This window comes from Entelurus aequoreus, linkage group LG02 (genome assembly GCF_033978785.1).
Source record: "Entelurus aequoreus isolate RoL-2023_Sb linkage group LG02, RoL_Eaeq_v1.1, whole genome shotgun sequence".
Classification (NCBI taxonomy): Eukaryota; Metazoa; Chordata; class Actinopteri; order Syngnathiformes; family Syngnathidae; genus Entelurus; species Entelurus aequoreus.
Window position 1 is genome coordinate 13,629,313 of NC_084732.1, and position 24,924 is coordinate 13,654,236.

The following is a 24,924-nucleotide window of genomic DNA, read 5'->3' on the forward strand; positions in this document are numbered from 1 at the left end:
TTCAGTGGTTCTTAACCTGGGTTCGATCGAACCCTATGGGTTCGGTGAGTCGGGCTCAGGGGTTCGGTGGAGGTCAAAACACACCCGACTCATCGTGTAAATCAAAACTTCTCCCTATCGCCGTATTACGGATACGGCAACAGCAGAAGTCAGACTGATTTGCAGGTGTGTAATTTGTTGTGAGTTTATGCACTGTGTTGGTTTTGTTGGTGATGTTCATGCACGGTTCATTTTGTGCACCAGTAAAAAAACATGGTAACACTTTAGTATGGGGAACATATTCACCATTAATTAGTTGCTTATTAACATGCAAATTAGTAACATATTGGCTCTTAACTAGTCATTATTAAGTATGTATTAATGCCTTATTTGGCATGGCCCTAACCCTCTAACCCTGGCCCTAACTCTCTAACCCTAACCCTAACCAAATAACTCTAAATTAAGTCGTTGTTACTTAGAATATGTTCCCCATACTAAAGTGTTACCAAAAACATATTTGTCTTGAATTTGAATTTTTTGTATTTATTTTTCACTAAAGAAACTGGTGGGGTTCGGTACCTCCAACAAGGTTAAGAACCACTGTACTAGTTACTATGTTAATCTAATTAGTTACTATGATAATCTAATTAGTTACTATGGTAATCTAAGTCACAGCAGCTCAGACGAGGCACCAAGCAGTGTGGGTGGGGAGCGTTTCCAGTGAGTGTTTCCAGAGCGGCCAGTCTGGGTGTCAGGGACACACGCGGAAGGAGATTTTTACATCAAAGTTCTAAAGTTTAGTGATAAATCAGAGAGTAGGAGGGTTTTTTTTTTTTTTACCCTTCGCGTTCATATTTCGTTGTGTTTGTTGTATTTTTGTTGCATTTTTGTTGCATTTCGCTTGATTGTAAAATATGTCAATCGAGAGGGGGTGTGACGTTCATATGTCAATATTCAGTGTTTTATCGGTCATAGTTAATATTGTAAACCCCACATTCTTTATTTTCACGTACATTCTGGGTGTCTCATTCAGTAAAAAAAAAAGTTGAAATTCCATTCCGTTTTTAAGGCGGTCTGTCATAACGTTTTTAGCATTCAATCAGACTTTATTGTGAGGTTTGATTGATTGATTGAAACTTTTATTAGTAGATTGCACAGTGGAGTACATGTTCCGTACAATTGACCACTAAATGGTAGCACCCGAATAAGTTTTTCTAATTGTTTAAGTCTGGGTCCACTTAAATTGATTCATGATACAGATATATACTATTTTCATAATACAGTCATCACACAAGATAATCATCAGAGTATATACATTGAATTATTTACATTATTTACAATCCGGGGTGTGGGATATGGGGGGGGGGGGGTTAGGATTAAATAAATGGGTTATACTTGTATAGCGCTTTTCTACCTTCAAGGTACTCAAAGCGCCTTGACAGTATTTCCACATACACATTCACACACTGATGGCGGGAGCTGCCATGCAAGGCGCTAACCAGCACCCATCAGGAGCAAGGGTGAAGTGTCTTGCCCAAGGACACAACGGACGTGACTAGGATGGTAGAAGGTGGGGATTGAACCCCAGTAACCAGCAACCCTCCGATCGCTGGCACGGCCACTCTAACAACTTCGCCACGAACACTTCAGTCATCAACAATTACATCATCGGAGAAATGGACATTGGAACAGTGCAGGACTGACTTGGTAGGATATGTACACTAAGTAGTGGACACAGAGAGAGAGAGATCAGAAATTATAAGAAAAAGTATAAGAAAAAGTGTCTACATTTGATTATTTACAATCCGAAGAGGTATGATGTGGAAGGGAGGGTGTTAGTTTAGGGTTGAAGTTGCCTGGAGGTGTTGTTTTAGTGCGAAGAAAATGAGTTAAGACCTTTGTTAGATAGGAATGTGGTTTTGTATTAGTGTCCCTAAAAATAGATATACCGGCCCCAGGCCCACATTTATTTCTCTAAATTTGGCCCCAGAGTCAAAATAATTGCCCAGGTCTGCTGTAGAGTCATATTTTTCAGTTGTAAATTCATAATATTGTTTTTTACTCAGTTGTGAATGCATATAAAATCAAAACGTATGGTCGACATTACTTGTTTTTTGGTTGAAAAATAAGTATTTTTTATTTTCTTGCAAGTTATTGTCGTTTTTTTGGGTTCATTTTTTACGTGTGTTTATTAGTTGAGGGGAACACCGGGATCCTGCTTTTATTCTGAAGTCATGATGACGGAAGAGACACGAATGACGCTTCCGAGCCACGGCTGACTTTCTATGAAAGCTCGTCGTTTGACGTAGAAATGTCGCTGGTGATTGTGCGTCCGCACAACTAAAACTTATATATCCAAATGTTGTTTGTCGGCGTCGCGCCTGGAGGCAGAAAAGTGGCTCCAAAATGCAGCTTTGACAACTCGGTTAGCTTTCCCGTCTGGACGCTGATTGGTTCGTCAAATGTCCACACAACGTCTGTCAAGTATGTTTTGTTTTTGGGTTTTTTTGTTTTCACCGGCAGGACATTTCTTATTTCTGTGCAAAAATGTTGAAGAAGTAACTTTACGATGGTGGAAGTGCAAATCTGCAGGATGAAGCCGGTTAGCATGGCTAGCTTTACGGCTAACTAGTGCTAGCTTCAATCTGAGACGCAACACAATATTGCGTCAATTAACCCGCCTGGCGTTAAATCAAGTCTCTCATTTTGCGTTCAAGTAATTCACTTAAAAGTTGCTTAAGTGTTTCCTTACCGTTCTTGCATTCTTCTTGTCTATGCATCGCTTTTTTTTGCATTGTTAGCAATATGTGTCTAGCATTTCTTTTGTTCACGGCTTCTCTTCCAATGTTAGCTTTTGTGCAGCCCGCTGGAAAACTAACGTTTGCAAACTTGGTAGCAACTTTTTTACGCGGCACTCGTCACCGTGTTGACTATGAGCCGCGCTCAGGAGCTCGGCTAACGTCACTTTTTTTTTTTTGGTTTGTGTTGCAGGACATCATTCTAAGTAAGAATCAAGTCTTTGTCGAAAGTGCTGCTCCGATATGACGAAGAGAAACTTGTCTCCTCGGCTTGCAGAAAGGTAAACACGCCTAAGTCAAGGTTATTGATTAGCCTGAGGATGTCCAATGTGTGCTTCCGGGAGCCGTTTGTGGCCCGCAACTCATTTTTTCCCCCACATAAATAAAATAAAATACAATTACATAAAAAAACATAAGTGGAATTAAATAGCATTCTGGGAGTACCTAATATTTTGACCGAAGCTATCTAATATTTTTTTCCTCGGTTGGGCGAATCTAATATTATTCCCTTCCAAAGTGGGCTCCCGGGAGCCGTTTGTGGCCCGCAACTAGTTTTTTTCCCCACATTTGAGAAAATACAATTACATAAAAAAAACATAAGTGGAATTAAAGAGCATTCTTGGGAGTATCTAATATTTTGCCATAGCTATGTGATATTTTGTCCTCGGTGGGGCAAACCTAATATTCCTTTCCAATGTGTGCTCCCAGGAGCCGTTTGTGGCCCGCAACTCTTTTTTTTTCCCCACATAAAAAAATAAAAATACATTTACCGTATTTTTCGGACTATAAGTCGCAGTTTTTTTCATAGTTTGGCCGGGGGTGCGACTTATACTCAGGAGCGATTTATGTGTGAAATTATGAACACATTACCGTAAAATATCAAATAATATTATTTAGCTCATTCACGTAAGAGACTAGACGTATAAGATTTCATGGGATTTAGCGATTAGGAGTGACAGATTGTTTGGTAAACGTATAGCATGTTCTATATGTTATAGTTATTTGAATGACTCTTACCATAATATGTTACATTAACATACCAGGCACGTTCTCGGTTGGTTATTTATGCCTCATATAACGTACACTTATTCAGCCTGTTGTTCACTATTCTTTATTTATTTTAAATTGCCTTTCAAATGTCTATTCTTGGTGTTGGGTTTTATCAAATAAATTTCCCCCCAAAATGCGACTTATATATGTTTTTTTCCTACTTTATTATGCATTTTCGGCCGGTGCGACTTATACTCCGGAGCGACTTATAACTCCGAAAATTACTGTACATAAAAAACATAAGTGGAATCAAAGAGCATTCTTGGGAGTACCTAATATTTTGGCCATCGCTATCTAATATTTTGTCCTCGGTTGGGCAAACCTAATATTATTCCTTTCCAATGTGTGCTCCAAGGAGCCGTTTGTGGCCCGCAACTCTTTTTTCTTTTCCACATTTGAGAGAATACAATTAAATAAATAAAATAAAAAAACGCGAGTGGAATTAAAGAGCATTCTGGGGGTACCTAATATTTTGGCCATAGCTACCTAATATATTGTCTTCGGTTGGGCAAACCTAATATTATTCCTTTCCAATGTGTGCTCCCGGGAGCCGTTTGTGGCCCGCAACTAATTTTTTTTCCATGTTTGAGAAAATACAAAAACATAAGTGGAATTAAAGAGCATTCTGGGGGTACCTAATATTTTGGCCATTGCTATCTAATATTTTGTCCTCAATTGGGCGAACCTAATATTCCTTTCCAAAGTGGGCTCCTGGGAGCCGTTTGTGACCCGCAACTCTTTTTTTTTACCACATTTGAGAAAATACAATTAAATTTAAAACAAATAAATAAATGGAATTAAAGAGCATTCTGGGTGTACTTAATATTTTGGCCATAGGTATCTAATATTTTGTCCTCGGTTGGGCAAACATAATATTATTCCTTTCCAAAGTGGGCTCCCGGGAGCCATTTGTGGCCCGCAACTCTTTTTTTTCTTTTCCACATTTGAGAAAATACAATCACAAAAAAACCAAGTGGAATTAAAGAGCATTCTTGGGGGTACCTAATATTTTGGCCATAGCGATCTAATATTTTGTCCTCAATTGGGCGAACCTAATATTCCTTTCCAAAGTGGGCTCCTGGGAGCCGTTTGTGACCAGCAACTCTTTTTTTTTTCCACATTTGAGAAAATACAATTAAATTTAAAACAAATAAATAAATGGAATTAAAGAGCATTCTGGGTGTACTTAATATTTTGGCCATAGGTATCTAATATTTTGTCCTCGGTTGGGCAAACATAATATTATTCCTTTCCAAAGTGGGCTCCCGGGAGCCATTTGTGGCCCGCAACTCTTTTTTTTCTTTTCCACATTTGAGAAAATACAATCACATAAAAAAAACATAAGTGGAATTAAAGAGCATTCTTGGGGGTACCTAATATTTTGGCCATAGCGATCTAATATTTTGTCCTCGGTTGGGCGAACCTAATATTATTCCTTTCCAAAGTGTGCTACCGGGAGCCGTTTGTGGCCCGCAACTAGTTTTTTTTCCACGTTTGAGAAAATACAAAAACATAAGTGGAATTAAAGAGCATTCTGAGGGTACCTAATATTTTGGCCATTGCTATCTAATATTTTGTCCTCGGTTGGGCAAACCTAATATTATTCCTTTCCAAAGTGGGCTCCCGGGAGCCGTTTCTGGCCCGCAACCTGTTATTTTTTCCACATTTGAGAAAATACAATCACATAAAAAAAACAAGTGGAATTAAAAAGCATTCTTGGGAGTACCTAATATTTTGACCGAAGCTATCTAATATTTTTTCCTCGGTTGGGCGAATCTAATATTATTCCCTTCCAAAGTGGGCTCCCGGGAGCCGTTTGTGGCCCGCTACAAGTTTTTTTTTCCACATTTGAGAAAATACAATTACATAAAAAAACCATAAGTGAAATTAAAGAGCATTCTTGGGAGTATCTAATATTTTGCCATAGCTATGTGATATTTTGTCCTCGGTTGGGCAAACCTAATATTCCTTTCCAATGTGTGCTCCCAGGAGCCGTTTGTGGCCCGCAACTCTTTTTTTTCCCCACATAAAAAAATAAAAATACATTTACCGTATTTTTCGGACTATAAGTCGCAGTTTTTTTCATAGTTTGGCCGGGGGTGCGACTTATACTCAGGAGCGACTTGTGTGTGAAATTATGAACACATTACCGTAAAATATCAAATAATATTATTTAGCTCATTCACGTAAGAGACCGGACGTATAAGATTTCATGGGATTTAGCGATTAGGAGTGACAGATTGTTTGGTAAACGTATAGCATGTTCTATATGTTATAGTTATTTGAATGACTCTTACCATAATATGTTACATTAACATACCAGGCACGTTCTCAGTCGGTTATTTATGCCTCATATAACGTACACTTATTCAGCCTGTTGTTCACTATTTATTTATTTTAAATTGCCTTTCAAATATCTATTCTTGGTGTTGGGTTTTATCAAATAAATTTCCCCCAAAAATGCGACTTATAGTCCAGTGCGACTTATATATGTTATTTTCCTACTTTATTATGCATTTTTGGCCGGTGCGACTTATACTCCGGAGCGACTTATAACTCCGAAAATTACTGTACATAAAAAACATAAGTGGAATCAAAGAGCATTCTTGGGAGTACATATTTTGGCCATCGCTATCTAATATTTTGTCCTCGGTTGGGCAAACCTAATATTATTCCTTTCCAATGAGTGCTCCAAGGAGCCGTTTGTGGCCCGCAACTCTTTTTTCTTTTCCACATTTGAGAGAATACAATTAATTTAAAAAAAATAAAAAACACAAGTGGAATTAAAGAGCATTCTGGGGGTACCTAATATTTTGGCCATAGCTATCTAATATATTGTCTTCGGTTGGGCAAACCTAATATTATTCCTTTCCAATGTGTGCTCCCGGGAGCCGTTTGTGGCCCGCAACTAATTTTTTTTCCACGTTTGAGAAAATACAGAAACATAAGTGGAATTAAAGAGCATTCTGGGGGTACCTAATATTTTGGCCATTGCTATCTAATATTTTGTCCTCGATTGGGCAAACCTAATATTCCTTTCCAAAGTGGGCTCCCGTGAGCCGTTTGTGGCCCACAACTCTTTTTTTTTTCCACATTTGAGAAAATACAATCACAAAACATAAGTGGAATTAAAGAGCATTCTGGGGGTACCTAATATTTTGGCCATAGCTATGTAATATTTTGTCCTCAGTTGGGCAAAACTAATATTATTCCTTTACAATGTGTGCTCCCGGGAGTCGTTTGTGGCCCGCAACTCTTTTTTTCCCCCTATGTTTGAGAAAATACAATTACGTAAAAAAAACATAAGTGGAATTAAAGAGCATTCTGGGGGTACCTAATATTTTGGCCATAGCTATCTAATATTTTGTCCTCGATTGGGTGAACCTAAAATTATTCCTTTCCAAAGTGGGCTCCCGGGAGCCATTTGTGGCCCGATTTTTTTCCCACATTTGAGAAAATACAATCACAAAACAAAAGTGGAATTAAAAAGCATTCTTGGGAGTACCTAATATTTTGGCCATTGCTATCTAATATTTTGTCCTCAATTGGGCGAACCTAATATTCCTTTCCAAAGTGGGCTCTCGGGAGCCGTTTGTGACCCGCAACTCTTTTTTTTTCCTCATTTGAGAAAATACAATTAAATTTAAAATAAATAAATAAATGTAATTAAAGAGCATTCTGGATGTACTTAATATTTTGGCCATAGGTATCTAATATTTTGTCCTCTGTTGGGCAAACATAATATTATTCCTTTCCAAAGCGGGCTCCCGGGAGCCATTTGTGGCCCGCAACTCTTTTTTTCTTTTCCACATTTGAGAAAATACAATCACATAAAAAAAACATAAGTGGAATTAAAGCGCATTCTGGCTGTACTTAATATTTTGGCGATAGCGATCTAATATTTTGCCCTCGGTTGGGTAAACCTAATATTATTCCTTTCCAAAGTGTGCTGCCGGGAGCCGTTTGTGGCCCGCAACTAGTTTTTTTTACCACGTTTGAGAAAATAAAAAAACATAAGTGGAATTAAAGAGCATTCTGGGGGTACCTAATATTTTGGCCATCGCTATCTAATATTTTGTCCTCGCTTGGGCGAAGCTAATATTATTCCTTTCCAATGTGTGCTCCCGGGAGCCGTTTGTGGCCCGCAACTCTTTTTTTTTCCACGTTTGAGAAAATACAATTACATTAAAAACAAAAAAACAAAAACATAAGTGGAATTAAAGAGCATTCTGGGGGTACCTAATATTTTGGCCATCGCTATCTAATATTTTGTCCTCGCTTGGGCGAGGCTAATATTATTCCTTTCCAATGTGTGCTCCCGGGAGCCGTTTGTGGCCCGCAACTCATTTTTTTTCCACGTTTGAGAAAATACAATTACATTAAAAACAAAAAAATAAAAACATAAGAGGAATTAAAGAGCATTCTGGGGGTACCTAATATTTTGGCCATAGCTATGTAATATTTTGTCCTCGGTTTGGCAAACCTAATATTATTCCTTTCCAAAGTGGGCTCCCAGTGGGCTCCCGGGAGCCGTTTGTGGCCCGTAACTCATTTTTTTTCCACATTTGGGAAAATACAATTCAATTTTTTTTAAAAAAACAAGTGGAATTAAAGCACATTCTGGGAGTACCTAATATTTTGGCCATCGCTATCTAATATTTTGTCCTCGGTTGGGCAAATCTAATATTATTCCTTTCCAAAGTGGGCTCCCGGGAGCCGTTTGTGGCCCGCAACTAGGTTTTTTTTCCACATTTGAGAATAGAATCACGTAAAAAAAAAGAAAGTGGAATTAAAGAGCATTCTTCGGGTTATCTAATATTTTGGCGATAGCTATCTAATATTTTGTCCTCGTTTGGGTGAACCTAATATTATTCCTTTCCAAAGTGGGCTCCCGGGAACCGTTTGTGGCCCGCAACTCATTTTTTTTCCACATTTGAGAATACAATTACATTTTTTTTTTAAAAACAAGTGGACTTAAAGCGCATTCTGGGAGTACCTAATATTTTGGCCATAGCTATCTAATATTTTGTCCTCGGTTGGGCAAATCTAATATTATTCCTTTCCAAAGTGCCCCGCAACTAGGTTTTTTTTCCACATTTGAGAAAATACAATCACGTAAAAAAAAAGAAAGTGGTATTAAAGAGCATTCTTGGGGTTACCTAATATTTTGGCCATAGCTATCTAATATTTTGTCCTCGGTTGGGTGAACCTAATATTATTCCTTTCCAAAGTGGGCTCCAGGGAGCTGTTTCTGGCCCGCTCTGGCCTGCAACTAGTTTTTTTTCCACATTTGAGAAAATACAATTACATTAAAAAAAACAAAAAACAAGTGGAATTAAAGAGCATTCTGGGGGTACCTAATATTTTGGCCATAGCTATGTAATATATTGTCCTCGGTTTGGCAAACCTAATATTATTCCTTTCCAAAGTGGGCTCCCGGGAGCCGTTTGTTGCCCGCAACTAGTTTCATCACACAAGTTAATCATCAGAGTATATACATTGAATTATTGACATTATTTACAATCCGGGGGGTGGCATGTAGAGGGGGGGGGTGTTCGGACAGGGGGGGGTTAGGCTTGGTTGATATCAGCACTTCAGTCATCAACAATTGCATCATCAGAGAAATGGACATTGAAACAGTGTAGGTCTGACTTGGTAGGATATGTACAGCGAGCAGTGAACATAGTGAGTTCAGAAAGCATAAGAACAAGTATATACATTTGATTATTTACAATCCGGGGAGGTGGGATGTGGAGGGGGGAGGGTGTTAGTCAAGGGTTGAAGTTGCCTGGAGGTGTTCTTTTAGTGCGGTTTTGAAGTAGGATAGAGATGCACTTGTATGTAGATCATCAGTCCTTTCGAAACCGCCACATCTCTGTGTGTGTGACAATCATTGGTACTTTAATCTTAATCTACACTTTCATGGCAAATGATGCCAACAAACTTAGAATTTGGCAAGTTAGTTTCAATGTCATTTAATGGAGGGGCACTCCTCCATCTCTGGTTTGGTGATGGCCATAAGCTGTGTTCCCCTTTAAGTATGGCAATATATGGTGTGAGTGATGTGGGCAAGTTAGGAGAGGGAGCATGTTCAGGAGTGTTAATAGCATGGTGGATTTCCGCTTGGCTTTGTGGAAAACAGTTCTAACAAATCCACGGCCTCATAATTCCGACCAAAGACGGGAACTTTAGGGATCCAAATGTCAGGTTGTGTTGGTGACGAACCCCAAGATGCAGAGATGGTGGCAGGCATTGAGCAGGAAAACATGATTTAATGTTCAAAATAAAGCAAAAACACAAACTAGGAACAGGCAAAATGGAAACAGGAACCAGAAAACAGAAACACTGGAAATAGCTAACAGCTAGCAGGATCTTGCTAACAGGAAAACAAGAAGCTAGGAGAAAACAAACTGTAAATAGCTATAAGGAACAGCTTGCCGCTATGTCGACAAGGACAGGTAGACACTACAATACTCCAACACCGAGTGGAGGACAAAGCAGGTTTAAATAGTAGCTGGCTGATTGACACCAGGTGTGGCCCGGTGCCAATCAGCCGCAGCTGAGGGGAAAAAGCACTCAGGGAGACAATCAGGAAATAACCAAAATAAGTGTGCTGACAGGAAACAAAGAAAAACGCAGAGGAAAAACTAAGACATAGTCAAACTGTCAGGGACAAGCCTGACAGTAGCCCCCCTTCCCATAACGGATACCAGACGTTCTAGAAAACCCACCCCAAAAAAAAAAAAAAAAGTCCAAAGTCACGGAAGGGTGGAGGGAGGACAAGGAGGTGGGCCGCTAGGCCAAGTGTCCCCGCAACCAGCGGGGAAGAGTCAGGTGGCGACGGCGAGTTGAACGCCGCTGCAATTGGTGAGGCGGTCGCCCATGAAAGGACCACATCTGTGGCCGACGTGAGGTTGGTGGCGCCCTCTGCTGGCCCACCGGAGACGATGGTGGCGCCCTCTGCTGGCCCACCGGAGACGATGGTGGCGCCCTCTGCTGGCCCACTGGAGATGATGGCGCCGTCTGTTGCAGACCCCTTGGAGATGGTGGCGCTGTCTCTTGCAGACCCACTGAGGCGAGAAGTAGCTGTGCCTCCCCAGCTGCACAGCTACTCATAGCACCCCCCCCTAAGGGACGGATCCCAGACGCCCCCCGAGAAGCCAACATAGGACAGGGATGGGTGGGAGGGATCACAAAACGAGGCAAAGCTTTTCCTAGATTTAGCCAATTATTCCAAAGCTTTGTTAAGCCTCTCTCCGCATGGACATCTCTGCGAGGTTCGAATTTGGTTGGAGTATTCTGTCAAGTTGTGTTGACGAACCCCAAGATGCAGAGATGGCGGCAGGCTTGGTACAAGAAAACATGGTTTTAATGTTCAAAAATAAGAAGGAAAACACGAACCAGAAACCAGGAAGCAGGAACAGGAGTCCAGGGAATAAACGCTCACAGCTAGCAACGACAGCAAACAACGTCACGACAGGACAATACTCCAACACCGAGTGGAGGAAAAAGCAGGTTTAAATAGTGGCTGGCTGACTGACACCAGGTGTGGCCCGGTGCCAATCAGCCACAGCTTAGGGGAAAAAGCACTCAGGGAGACAATCAGGAAATAACCAAAATAAGAGTGCTGACAGGAAACAAAGACAGGAAACAAAGAAAAACGCAGAGGAAAAACTAAGACATAGTCAAACTGTCAGGGACAAGCCTGACACCAAATTGGAGGGTGTTTCTTGGTGCCTGGTGAGGCACCAAGTCTTTCAAAATCAGTGCACCCGGTCGTAGAGGTGTTCTTTTTCTAGGCCCGTTTACATGGCGTGCAAAACATCTTTCCATCTTCATAAGTGAACCATTTGCTGAAAAGTGGATCCTGAAGCCACTTTTCAATGAAGCTTTGCTTCTTGGGTTCATTGCTCGCCATTGATTAAATGATTGAAACTTTTATTAGTAGATTGCACAGTACAGTGCATATTCCGTACAATTGACCACTAAATGGTAACACCCGAATAAGTTTTTCAACTTGTTTAAGTCAATTCATGGTACAAATATATAGTATCATCATAATACAGTCATCACACAAGTTAATCATCAGAGTATATACATTGAATTATTTACATTATTTACAATCGGGGGGTGGGATGAGGAGGGTTTGGTTGATATCAGCACTTCAGTCATCAACAATTGCATCATCAGAGAAATGGACATTGAAACAGTGTAGGTCTGACTTGGTAGAATATGTAAAGCGAGCAGAGAACGTAGTGAGTTCAGATAGCATAAGAACAAGTATATACATTAGAAATACATTTGATTATTTACATTTGGTTATTTACAATCCGGGGAGGTGGAATGTGGAGGGGGGAGGGTGTTAGTCAGGGGTTGAAGTTGCCTGGAGGTGTTGTTTTAGTGCGGTTTTGAAGGAGGATAGAGATGCACTTTCTTTTACACCTGTTGAGAGTGCATTCCATATTGATGTGGCATAGAAGGAGAATGAGTTAAGACCTTTGTTAGATCGGAATCTGGGTTTAACGTGGTTTGTGGAACTCCCCCTGGTGTTGTGGTTATAGCGGTCATTTACGTTATGGAAGTAGTTTGACATGTACTTCGGTATCAGGGAGGTGTAGCGGATTTTATAGACTAGGCTCAGTGCAAGTTGTTTTACTCTGTCCTCCATGATGAGAACAATATCACGCGGGAGTCCTAATACCGGAAATGCAGTATTTGTGATTGATAAAACTTTCGGCGAATCAAAATTTAAGAAATTGTAACAAAAATTAATAATTAATTAATTGACCCGGCAAATATAAACAAAACAAAACACCAGCTGAAAGCGATAATCAGTAAAAAAAAAGAAGAATAAAAAAGCGTCCAGGGGACGTGCAGACTTCCGGAATTTCACGTCCTTTCTGATTTCAATGCGTAAAAAGACACAAAAAGTGCGTTAACACCAACACTGACAGTGGTTACTACGGAAAGTATTCAGACCCCTTTAAATGTTTCACTCGGTTTCATTGCAGACGTTTGCTAGTATCAAAAAAGTTCATTTGATTTCTTATTAATGTACACTCAGCACCTCATCTTGACAGGGAAAAAAACAAAGTTAGAATTTTTTGCGGTTTTATTAAAATATTTCTGTAATTCCGGACACACAAACAGAATCAAAGAATGTCAAAAAGCGGTACATAAATGAACATGCTAATGTCCTCTTTAAAAACGCCATCTCCTCACTACCACCTCTAAACCCATGTCATGCTGATGATCTTGTAAGCAACTTTAATTCCAAAATTGTGAATATCATAGATATCATTGCACCTGTTACAGTTAAAACGATTTCTGGCAAGCAAAAGGCACCCTGGAGAAAATCTGCTGCTGTAACAGCCCAGAGAAGAGAGTGCAGGAAGGCTGAACGAATCTGGCGGAATACAAAACTTCATATTCACCATGACATCTATAAAGAGAGCCTCCAGGCCTACAATTTAGTCTTAAAAAGTGCTAGAGAAACATTCTTCTCCAATATCATAAACAGCAACACAAATAAGGCCAAAACCCTATTCACAATCGTTGACAGACTGACTAAACCCCCAACACAAATACCAGCCGAACTCCATTCCACGCAGAAATGCAGTGACTTTGCATTCTTTTATACTGATAAAATTGAAGGCATCAGACGCACCATCAATATCTCAAGTAAAAAAGTTGGATCACCACCCCATTTAGGCAAAAGTAACACAGCAATGATGGCAAGCTTTAATGCCATAGACTCTAAAACTCTAGTGGAAACGGTGACAGCTCTAAAGTCATCCACCTGCTGCCTTGATGTTTTACCTACCAACTTCTTTAAGAATGTTTTTGACTGCCTATCAACAGACATCTTGCAAATAGTTAATAATTCTATTAAATCGGGCAATTTCCCGAAGGCTTTCAAAACTGCAGTCATTAAACCTCTTCTAAAAAAGCAGAGCCTAGATGCCTCTGTTATCAACAACTACAGACCAATTTCAAATCTACCATTCATAAGTAAAATAATTGAGAAAGTTGTCCTCCAACAACTAAATCACTTCTTGGCTTCTACTGGCTGCCACAACAACTTCCAGTCAGGATTTCGACCTCTTCATAGCACAGAGACGGCCCTTCTTAAAGTTATAAATGACATCCGTCTAAACACAGACTCTGGCAAAACTTCAGTATTAATGCTTTTGGACCTCAGTGCTGCATTTGACACTGTCGACCACTCAATACTTTTGGACAGGTTGGAAAACTGGGTGGGGATCTCAGGCACAGTTTTAAGCTGGTTCAAGTCATATCTACAAGATAGGAACTATTTTGTTTCCATTGGTGACTTTGTATCAGAACCAACCAACGTAACGTGTGGAGTCCCCCAAGGTTCAATCTTGGGGCCGACTTTATTTAACATCTATATGCTCCCACTAGGACAAATCATGCAAAATAATAACATTGACCATCATTGCTATGCCGATGACACCCAAATCTATGTAGCGCTATCACCAAATGACTATCGCCCCATAGATCTTCTGTGCCAGTGCATTGAGCAAGTCAAACACTGGATGTGCCAAAATTTCCTACAACTAAATGAAGATAAAACTGAGATAATTGTTTTTGGTGCTAAAAAAGAAAGGTTTAAAGTCATCCAACACCTTAAATCACTGTCCCTGAAAACCTCAAATAAAGCCAGAAATCTTGGGGTTATTTTAGATTCTGATTTACATTTCGACAGTCACATCAAATCAGTAACAAAATCGGCCTACTATCACCTCAAAAATGTAAAAAGACTTAGAGGGCTCATGTCAGCTCAAGACTTAGAAAAACTTGTACATGCCTTTATTACCAGTAGGCTAGACTATTGTAATGGTCTCCTTGCAGGTCTTCCCAAAAAAACTGTCAGGCAGCTACAGCTTGTTCAGAACGCTGCTGCTAGAGTTCTAACAAAGACCAAAAAATGTGAGCACATTACACCAATTCTTAAATCCTTACATTGGCTCCCTGTACATCAGAGAATAGATTTCAAAATCCTCCTGCTCACATATAAATCACTACATGGTCTAGGGCCCAAGTATATCACTGATATGCTCCCACTATATACGCCCTCTAGATCACTAAGATCTTCTGAGACCAATCTGTTAGCGGTTCCAAGAGTAAACTCAAATCAAGGGAGATCATCATTCAGTCACTATGCAACACATAGCTGGAATAAACTTCCTGAAGATGTCAGACTCTCCCCAACTCTCACTACTTTTAAAACTAGACTGAAGACTTTTATGTTCACCTTAGCTTTCAGCTAAATCTTTTAATCTTTTAACTTTTAACGTCTGCACTGTTTTTATTTTTATTGTCTGCATTTTAATTTTGCTTTTATTTTCTTTCATTTCACTTTGTTGTCTGTGAAGCACTTTGAGTCTGCCTTGTGTATGAAAAGCGCTATACAAATAAAGTTGCCTTGCCTTGCCTTGCCTAAAAATAAACGACTAAAAAAAAAATCACATTAATATTCAGTCTTTGCTCAATACTTTGTTGATGCACCGTTGGCAGCAATTACAGCCTCAAGTCTTTTTGAATACTATGCCACAACCTTGGCACACCTATCTTTGGGCAGTGTCACCCATTCCTCTTTGCAGCACCTCTCAATCGCCATCAGGTTGGATGGGAAGCGTTGGTTTTCATCCAGAATGTCTCTGTACATTGCTGCATTTATATTTCTCTCTATCCTGACAAGTCTCCAAGTTCCTGCCGCTAAAAACCATCCCCACAGCATGATGCTGCCACCACCATGCTTCACTGTAGGGATGGTATTGGCCTGGTGATGAGCGGTGCTTGGTTTCCCCCAAACATTCATGCCAAAGAGTTCAATATTTGTCACATCAGACCAGAGGATTTTGTTTGTCATGGTCTGAGAGCCTTTCAGGTGCATTTTGGCAAACTTTTTACTAAGAAATGGCTTCCGTCTGGCCACTCTACCATACAGGCCTGATTGGTGGATTGATGCAGATATGGTTGTCCTTCCGGAGGGTTCTCTTCTCTCCACAGAGGAATGCTGTAGATCTGACATAGTGACCATTGGGTTCTTGGTCACCTCCCTGACTAGACTAAGATGAATGCAGCTATGTACAGAGACATCCTGGATGAAAACCAACACTTACAATCCAACCTGACGGAGATTGAGAGGTGCTGCAAAGATGAATGGTTGAAACTGCCGAAATATACTGTAGGTGTGCCAAGCTTGTGGCTTCATGTTCAAAAAGACTTGAGGCTGTAATTGCTGCTAAAGGTGCATCAACAAAGTATTGAGCAAAAGGTCTGAATACTTAATAAAAAAAAATTTGGAAATGCAAAAACTTCTACACATCTGTTTTATTCTGTCAATATGTGGTGCACAGTGTGCAATAATAATAAATAAAATGAACTTTTGTGATTTTAGCAAAAGACTGCAGTAAAAAATTGCATATTATATAATATATATATGATAATATATATATATATAATTTACAGTGTTTCCCATAAACTGCCAAGATACCTGTGGCGGTGGGGGCGTGGCTATGGGCGTGGTCACCATGACATCATCGAGTAATTTGCATAATTTACTAAAATGGTTTGATTTTCTCTAAAAAGGCTCAAAAAATGTATACTTACTAATTAATAATAACAGTTTTGTTTTAAACGTCCATCCATCCATCCATCCATCCATCCATTTTACAATATAATTACAGCACTTTATGTACATATCTATATACAGATTTGAACAATAAGTTATTCACTGAAATATATTTATTAATTGTGGTTCTTACAAAAAATATATATATTAAAATATAAAAGCTAAAATGTCTCAAAGCTCTGCCCCTTTAATTAGTGCATACTAAATAATTTAACTTCAGCCTACTACTACAACCATATTATTTACCAGCAACATAAAGTGAAACAGGCAGAGGTCCTGCCACAGTCAGTAACAAATAAACAGAAAACAGTAGTGGTGGTAGATAGACACAGAGCTTCATCAAACATCTGATCCACTGAACAAAGAGCTCCAAAAATCTTGAACTTTAGACTGCCATCAGTTTTACTCCCTACACTTAACCATGTGTTTCCTACTGCCTGCAGACTTTGCACCCTTTGTTCTATACACATGTTGTGTTTCTAATATAAATACATTTAATAAAGTCAAATACAAATAAGGCAACAAGAGAAGTATCCTACACTTCTCTTTTGTAAAGTAAATCTGAACAGCCGATATGGGCATCTACATCAACTATATGATTTGCCTGAGAAGCTGGAGAGGACAAAAAATAAAAATACATTTTTTTTTTTTTTAAATTTATTTTTTATTTGTGGCGGACGTAATTCTTTCGTGGCGGGCCACCACAAATAAATGAATGTGTGGGAAACCCTGATTTATATATATTATATATTATTTATTCATCATATATATACATGTATATGATAAATATATAATATATATAAAAATTATTATATATAATATATATAATAATTTTTATATATATATTATATATTATTTATCATATATATATATATATATATATGATAAATACATAATATATATAATTATATATATATATACATATATATAACAACTATTATACATATAATTATTATATATATAATGTGTTTATATATAAATACAAGTGTGTATATATGTAGATATATATTTATTTACATATACATGTATATATAAATGTATTTATATATATATTTCAATATATAAATGTATTTATATATACATGTATATATATATATAAAATATTTATATTTATTAATATATTTTTTGGTATATTTATATATGTATGTACACATCTCCTGATAGAGGTTATTGGTATAGACTAATATTCCTGTTGGGAAATGTGTCAACAGGATGCCGAACCATCAGTGCAGAGGGGACACCGAGCTGCCCGAGGAGCTGCAGATCCAGGCTGCGGTGGCGGCGGGCGACGCTTACAGCGTCAGGAAGATGCTGGAGCAAGGATACTCGCCAAAGACCCGTGATGCCAACGGCTGGACGCTGCTGCACTTCTCCGCCACCAAAGGCAACGAGCAATGTGTGCGCGTCTTTCTGGATTACGGAGGTCAGACTTGTTTTGTTGTCCTCAGTTGTGCCACAAATACATTCTTGTTTGCCCTTGCTCTTAAACACATTATAACGGGACTAGAGAACAGGGACATAGGCAGCCGAGGCAACAAATACAACTATAAAATAAATATGAATATTTGTTCATTAACATGTTGTACATCTGGCTTTGTGTGGCCCTAAGCAATATTTTTCTGGCCCCATTGTTGTCTTTGCTATTAGTATTAGAATTCTAAAGTTACTTGAGTAAAAATCACACAATTTGCACACAAACCTAACATTACGCTTCTGGATACTCGGCAGCTTCTTGGTCTTGCGTGTGCAAAGGGGCTGAGTCTGGTCTGCCTGTCACAATGTTGCCAAAAATTTGTTCTGGGATATTTTTTCACCATGAATTTGTGCACGGTAAAATATACAGCGTGTTTAATATTTTTAACTTAAGTGTGACATCATTATTCTTACTAATCGGGTTATAAATACAGATTGCCTGTGCATTTGATTATTTTTCTTCATGATAACTTGCTTTAAAATCATTAGTCAGGTATTTAAGTTTTTATTAAAAGTGTTTGGAATATATGTTAAGATAAACTTTGTTGCATTGTTTAAAAGATATACCATTCAAAATGAAGTGTTCTATTGATGCACATTTTTCAAAGCTTTTGTGGGCCATATGAAATTATAAAAAAATAAAAAAGTGGTCAGATATTAAGGTACACGTTACACGTTTTTTATTTTAGTGAGCATGTTGAAATGTTATTGATAAATTGTTCCAGCAGGTGTCGCTAGATGACGTCTTTACACGTGGAATCTGTAAAGCTGAATTTTAGAGTTCACTTTTAAGGAACATTGTTGAGTAAAAGCTGCAAAACATTTTAACACTTGACCAGAAAATGATAAAACAAAATTATAATAAATAAAATAATGAAAAATTAAATGAGATTATTTCATTCATTTTTTTTTTCATTTATTTATTTCAGGCAATGACACACAAAAAAACACGAGGTAGACAACACATAATTATAATTAATATAATGCAAAAGGTAATGTACAGTATGTAAGCATGATGATCCAGTTTTGCCTGAAAGGGAGTTCAACTTATTTAACTATTTAGTTTTGAACTTTATTTTTTGTGGAGTAAATTGTGTATAAAAAAATAAAAATAAAAATTTGATAATTTTATGCCATTTGATGTTCAACTTATTTTACTTTTTATTAATTAATATTTGTGGAGTAAACTATAAATTGGAAAAAAATATAAATAATAATGAGAATCTTATTCATCTCTGCATCATGTGACGTTGAACTTATTTAACTACAGTTAAATAAGTTGAACGTCACATGATGCAGAGATGATATTTGATATTGATATTTAAAGTTAAAGTACCAATGATTGTCACACACACACTTTTTTCTCATGTGATGTTCAATTATTTAACTATTGAGAGCTTTATTATTTGTGGAGTAAATTGTGTGGACAACAGGAAGTGAATAAATTGCTATGAAATGGGAAATCTTCCTACTTTTTGAACATGTTGCAATGAGAAACTAAAAAAATGTGATGTATCATATTGTAACTGCATTTTTGAAATAAACTTCAACCTTAATAATAGTCACCAGTAAGAATAAACAAAAGAATGACATTGTTGTGGACATGGCCTCAACCTGTTTATGTTGTAATGACGTGCAGTGACCGCTAGGGGGAATTGTTTATCAACAGCTTACCTGTGCCCTCTTCTCCCCCACAGCCAACCCCACCGTGAAAGACCTCATCGGGGGCTTCACGGCACTGCACTACGCCGCCATGCACGGCCGCGCACGCATCGCTCGCCTCATGCTGGATTCGGTCTTCTGCGGCGACATCATCAACGCCAAGAGCAACGACGGCTGGACGCCGCTGCACGTGGCGGCCCACTACGGCCGCGACGCCTTCGTGCGACTCCTGCTTGAGCTGAAGGCCGAGGTGGACCCGCTGAGCGACAAGGGCACCACGCCGCTGCAGCTGGCCATGATCCGCGAGCGCTCCAGCTGCGTGCGCATCCTCCTGGACCACAACGCCAACATCGACATCCAGAAGGGCTTCGTGCTGCGCTACGCCGTCATTAAGGGGAACCACTCCTACTGCCGCATGTTCCTGCAGCGGGGGGCCGACACCAACCTGGGACGGCTTGAGGACGGCCAGACCCCCTTGCACCTGTCGGCGATCCGCGACGACGTCCTGTGCGCTCAGATGCTCTACGCCTACGGCGCCAACACCAACATCAGGAACTACGAGGGACAGACGCCCGCCGCCATCTCCGTCAGCATGCCCCAACACAGCCGTGCGTGTCTGGACTTCCTGCAGGACGTCTCAAGTGAGTGCGCGCACACACACACAATCAGTTCTGACATCGTGTTCCAGTCCATTGATAGCTGGTTGCTATGACAACGCCATGGCATCACATTAGGCTGTGATGTCAATTGTAACCTCAAGCGAGCATTGTGCAATATAGCCTTTGTGTTGCATGTGATGTCAGCGGAACAAAGGTGTCATTCCTGCCTTGATATTTAATATCTTATCCCACATGACACGTCTGCCTCGTCCAACGCAACTTTTTATTAGAGATGTCCGATAATGACTTTTCCGCCGATATCCGCTATTCCGATATTGTCCAACTCTTACTTACCGATTCCGATATCAACCGATACAGAAATATACAGTCGTGAAATTAACACATTTATTATTATGCCTAATTTTGTTGTGATGCCCCGCTGGATGCATTAAACAATGCAACAAGGTTTTCCAAAATAAATCAACTCAAGTTACGGGAAAAAAATGCCAACATGGCACTGCCATATTTTTTTTATTTTTTTTTAACATGCCTCAAAACAGCAGCTTGGAATTTGGGACATGCTCTCCCTGAGAGAGCATGGGGAGGTTGAGGTGGGCGGGATTGGGGGGTGCGGGGTTGAGGTGGGGGGGGGGGGGGTAGCGGGGGCTTTATATTGTAGCGTCCCGGAAGAGTTAGTGCTGCAAGGGGTTCTGGGTATTTTTTCTGTTGTGTTTATGTTGTGTTACGGTGCGGATGTTCTTTCGAAATGTGTTTGACATTCTTGTTTGGTGTGGGTTCACAGTGTGGCGCATATTTGTAACAGTGTTAAAGTTGTTTATACGGCTACCCTCAGTGTGACCTGTATGGCTGTTGACCAAGTATGCCTTGCATTCACTTGTGTGTGTGAAAAGCCGTAGATATTATGTGACTGGGCCGGCACGCAAAGGCAGTGCCTTTAAGGTTTATTGGCGCTCTGTATTTCTTCCTACGTCCGTGTACGTCATACATTTTACTTTCTGAAACCGATACCGATAATTTCCGATATTACATTTTAAAGCATTTATCGGCCGATAATATCGGCAGTCCGATATTATTGGACATCTCTAAAAAGGTATAAAGTAGATAAATGTATAAAGTAGAAAACTGACCAAAAAATAATTTACATAGTTATGTTGTGCTAAAATAGTTAAAATGAAATCATAATAAAATTAAAGTGAAAATGAAAATACAGCTTCACCACTTTAGTCATAATTTTTGCGCTTAAAGTTAAAAGTTACCACTGATAGTCAACACACACACACACACTAGGTGGGGTGAAATTACTCTCTGCGTTTGACCCATCTCCTTGTTCCACCCCCTGGGAGGTTAGGGGGACAGTGAGCAGCAGCGGTGGCCGCGCTCGGGAATCATTGTTGGTGATTTAACGCCCAATTCCGACCCTTGATACTGAGTGCCAAGCAGGGAGGTAATGGGTCTGATTTTTGTAGTCTTTGGTATGACTCAGCCGGGGTTTGAACTCACGACCTACTGATCTCAGGGCGGACACTCTAACCACAAGGCCACCGAGCAGGTTAAATAAGGAAGCCATTTTCCCGGTTTGTTTATCCATCCCGACCTTTGACCCGTCAAACGAGAGTCTCGCGAGAACGAGAACGCTTAAGAAATGTCTGTAAGACCACAACTGAGAAACAGATTCGGCGGCCCTCTTGGGCAGGCTTTGGCAATTATTTTGACTTGGGGGGCCAAATTTAGAGAAAAAAATGTGTCTGGGGGCCGGTATATCTATTTTTAGGAACACTAATACAAAAACCTCACAATAACGTCTGAATGCTAAAAACGATACGACAGAACGCTTTAAAAAACGGAATGGAATTTTACATTTTACTACTGAATGAGACACCCAGTGTACATGAGAAAATAAAGAATGGGATTTACAATATTAACTATGAAGGATAAAACACTGAATATTGACAACATATGAACGTCACACCCCCTCTCAATCGACAGATGTTACCATCAAGCGAAACGTAACCAAAATGCAACAAACACAGCGAAATATGAACGCGAAGGGTAAAAATAACTATCTGATACATCACTAAGCTTTAGAACTTTGTTGTAAAAATCTCCTTCCGCGTTTGTCCCTGACACCCGCATTTTTAGGCTCGCTGTGGAAACGCGCCCCACCCACACTGCTTGGTGCCTCGTCTGAGCTGCTGTGACTTAGATGACCATAGTATCTAGTATATCATGAAAAAAGCGCAGATTCCAACCATTGAAATACTTTGTTTAGTTCAAGACTTACGGTCATTTGCAGAGGTGGGTAGAGTAGCCAGAAATTGTACTCAAGTAAGAGTACTGTTACTTTAGAGATGTATTACTCCAGTAAAAGTAAGGAGTAGTCACCCAAATATTTACTTTATTAAATAATAAAACATTAACATAAAAAAAATTAAGGCAAATTGAGCCACAAAAACTTAACAGCACCATAGGCTCAGTAGGCAGAGGTTACAAAGGAAAATAACAAGTTTATGCAAACCATAAACTGATAGGTGTGGGCTGCACGGTGCACCTGGGAACACACTGTGCACCTCTGGTGTTTTTATGCATGTGTGAGCGTTTGTGCGTGTGAGTGTGTCTCCGTCTGTCTTACTATGAGGCTGCAGTGCGTTAATAAATGTCCCCACAATGTCTTCCCATAGCAGGGAAGCTAACATCAGCCTACAGTGACAGCCAAAATATCTACTAACGTTACTTACCGTGATGTGCTTCCTCAAATTTGATGTTGAGTTCATGTAAGATTAAGCGTCATATGACCGCCTGGCTCTGTTTGATTGGTGAAACTGAGTCAAACGTCACCAGTGACTGTATTTGATTGGTGAAACGCAGGCATGCGATAGAATCCTACTTTGAAGGTCTGTCTGACAAACCAAAACAAACAAAGCGTGCATTAACAGATCGATAAAAATCAGTAGCGAGCTGAATGTAGATAAATGGAGCGGAGTAAAAGTAGCGTTTCTTCTCTATAAATATACTCAAGTAAAAGTATGTTGCATTAAAACTACTCTTAGAAGTACAATTTATCCCAAAAGTTACTCAAGTAGATGTAACGGAGTAAATGTAGCGCGTTACTACCCACCTCTGGTCATTTGAAAACATCACTGCACATCATAATGGCAGCTACAGTTTCCATCTTAAAGATCTAAAAACTTTGGACACCCCTCCACCCTTTGGTTTGTGTTATTCAGGGCGGCCCAGGAGCCTGCAGGACTTGTGTCGCATCAAGATCCGTCAGTGCATCGGCCTGCAGAGCCTCAACATGCGGGTGGAGAAGCTGCCCATCGCCACGGTCATGAAGGACTATCTCAGGCACAAAGTCAATCGCATCCGAGCTCGTACGCAACCCCTGGTGTCGCCCACGCCGGGGAGAAAAAGGCGGAGACGAAGAAGATGATTTTTGTCACGTATGTGAAGTTGTGTCGCCGCATTTCACCCATTCTTCTGTAGGGAACAGCGGGCAGCCATCGTTCGGCGCCCCCGGGACCGGATCGGGGTCATAGATCGGCTGCTTGGTCATTGAAGCTTCCATGTGCGGGTGGGGTGGGAGGGACGAGGGGGGCAGGCAATGTGGGTGAAGTGCCCTGGCCGAGGACACAAACAGCGACTAGGACGGGGGACTCGAACCCGGACTCCTCGTCACCGGATGATCCACTCTCCCTCCTAAGCCGCGCCGTCCCAGAATGACGTAGAAGAGAAAGAACTGTTTGCGGTTCCTTGCCGACGGTCAGTCGGTTCCGCGCGTTCCTGCCTTGTTCTCCACGTCGAAACCTTTGCTGGCTCCGCCTGCCGAGTGTGTTTGTGGAGCGGGGGCGCACAGCCTCAAGAGGCTCCCGTCTACGTCTTCCGGACTGCCAAGTTGACTATTCACGGTTTGCAGTCTTCCACATGGCGAGCACACGTCTCCTGGGTGTTATATTAATATTTTTGTACAATTTATTTAAACTTGTTTTTTTTTCTTTTTCGTGTGTGTTTGCACGTGCCATCTTCCTGATAAAATTCCACAACAAAACGTCGAGAAGAAGAAGTCACTCGTGTAGGCAAAGGCACATGTAACGTCCTATAACCACACACAATGTCTGGCTGTGTTGCCCCCTGCTGGATTGTTATGCTCATTTTTTGACTGCGGCCCTTGCAATACCCCCCAAAAATTGATACGATACTACACAAATTATGCTAATAACAAATATATGTGCAACATGCATCAAAGTGCCCTGTCATTACTTAATTTTGTATCAGTGAAAAAAAAATGTGGACCCCTTGTTCCAACAGAACCATTCTAATGGCTGCCACAAGGGGGCCCCCTCATACGGCGACAATGATAAATCGTTTGGTTTTCCTTCCAAGTGAATGGGTTGTAGGAAAGACAAAATATTTGTAATTTTTGAAAAGCGCGAGCGACTTCCTGAATGTACCAATAAAGTTGGTGTGAGACCCGGGGGGAGGGAGAAGCCCCGCCCACTCATCTGAACTCTTGCGTCATTTGTCCTTTTGTTTTGTTTTGCATTGTCGAGCCCTGCAGGTTTCCCTGGTAAGGAACTTAAATAACTTGGAGTGTGCGTGTGAGAAAGCCGAGAGGATGGCAGCCAGGAACGTATCAGATCATCTTACTGTTTTTTTTTCTTTTTTTTTTTTTTTGGAATGGGTT

The 24,924-nt window shown here is 40.1% G+C and overlaps 1 protein-coding gene across 3 annotated transcripts; it reads left to right on the plus strand.

The window, feature by feature from the left end:
* Positions 1–2,216: 2,216 nt before the first annotated feature.
* asb7 (ankyrin repeat and SOCS box containing 7) lies at positions 2,217–24,924 on the plus strand. 3 transcript variants are annotated; one of them, XM_062066605.1, is made up of 5 exons: positions 2,217–2,463; positions 2,971–3,058; positions 17,700–17,911; positions 19,659–20,264; positions 23,468–24,924. In XM_062066605.1, the coding sequence occupies exons 2-5, from the start codon at positions 3,021–3,023 to the stop codon at positions 23,671–23,673; spliced, it is 1,062 nt and encodes a 353-aa protein (XP_061922589.1). In that variant the 5' UTR covers positions 2,217–2,463; positions 2,971–3,020; the 3' UTR covers positions 23,674–24,924. The 3 variants fall into 3 exon arrangements, with proteins under 3 accessions (XP_061922589.1, XP_061922598.1, XP_061922607.1); XM_062066614.1 differs by having other exon boundaries at positions 2,217–2,432; XM_062066623.1 differs by lacking the exon at positions 2,217–2,463 and adding an exon at positions 2,528–2,581.

What these genes read in the sequence shown, in the direction of transcription:
- asb7 (XM_062066605.1), top strand. Translation starts at nt 3,021, where the DNA reads ATGACGAAGAGAAACTTGTCTCCTCGGCTTGCAGAAAG. An exon ending in TCTCCTCGGCTTGCAGAAAG is followed by an intron (nt 3,059 to 17,699) that starts GTAAACACGCCT and finishes ATGTGTCAACAG; the next exon opens with GATGCCGAACCATCAGTGCA. An exon ending in CGTCTTTCTGGATTACGGAG is followed by an intron (nt 17,912 to 19,658) that starts GTCAGACTTGTT and finishes TCTCCCCCACAG; the next exon opens with CCAACCCCACCGTGAAAGAC.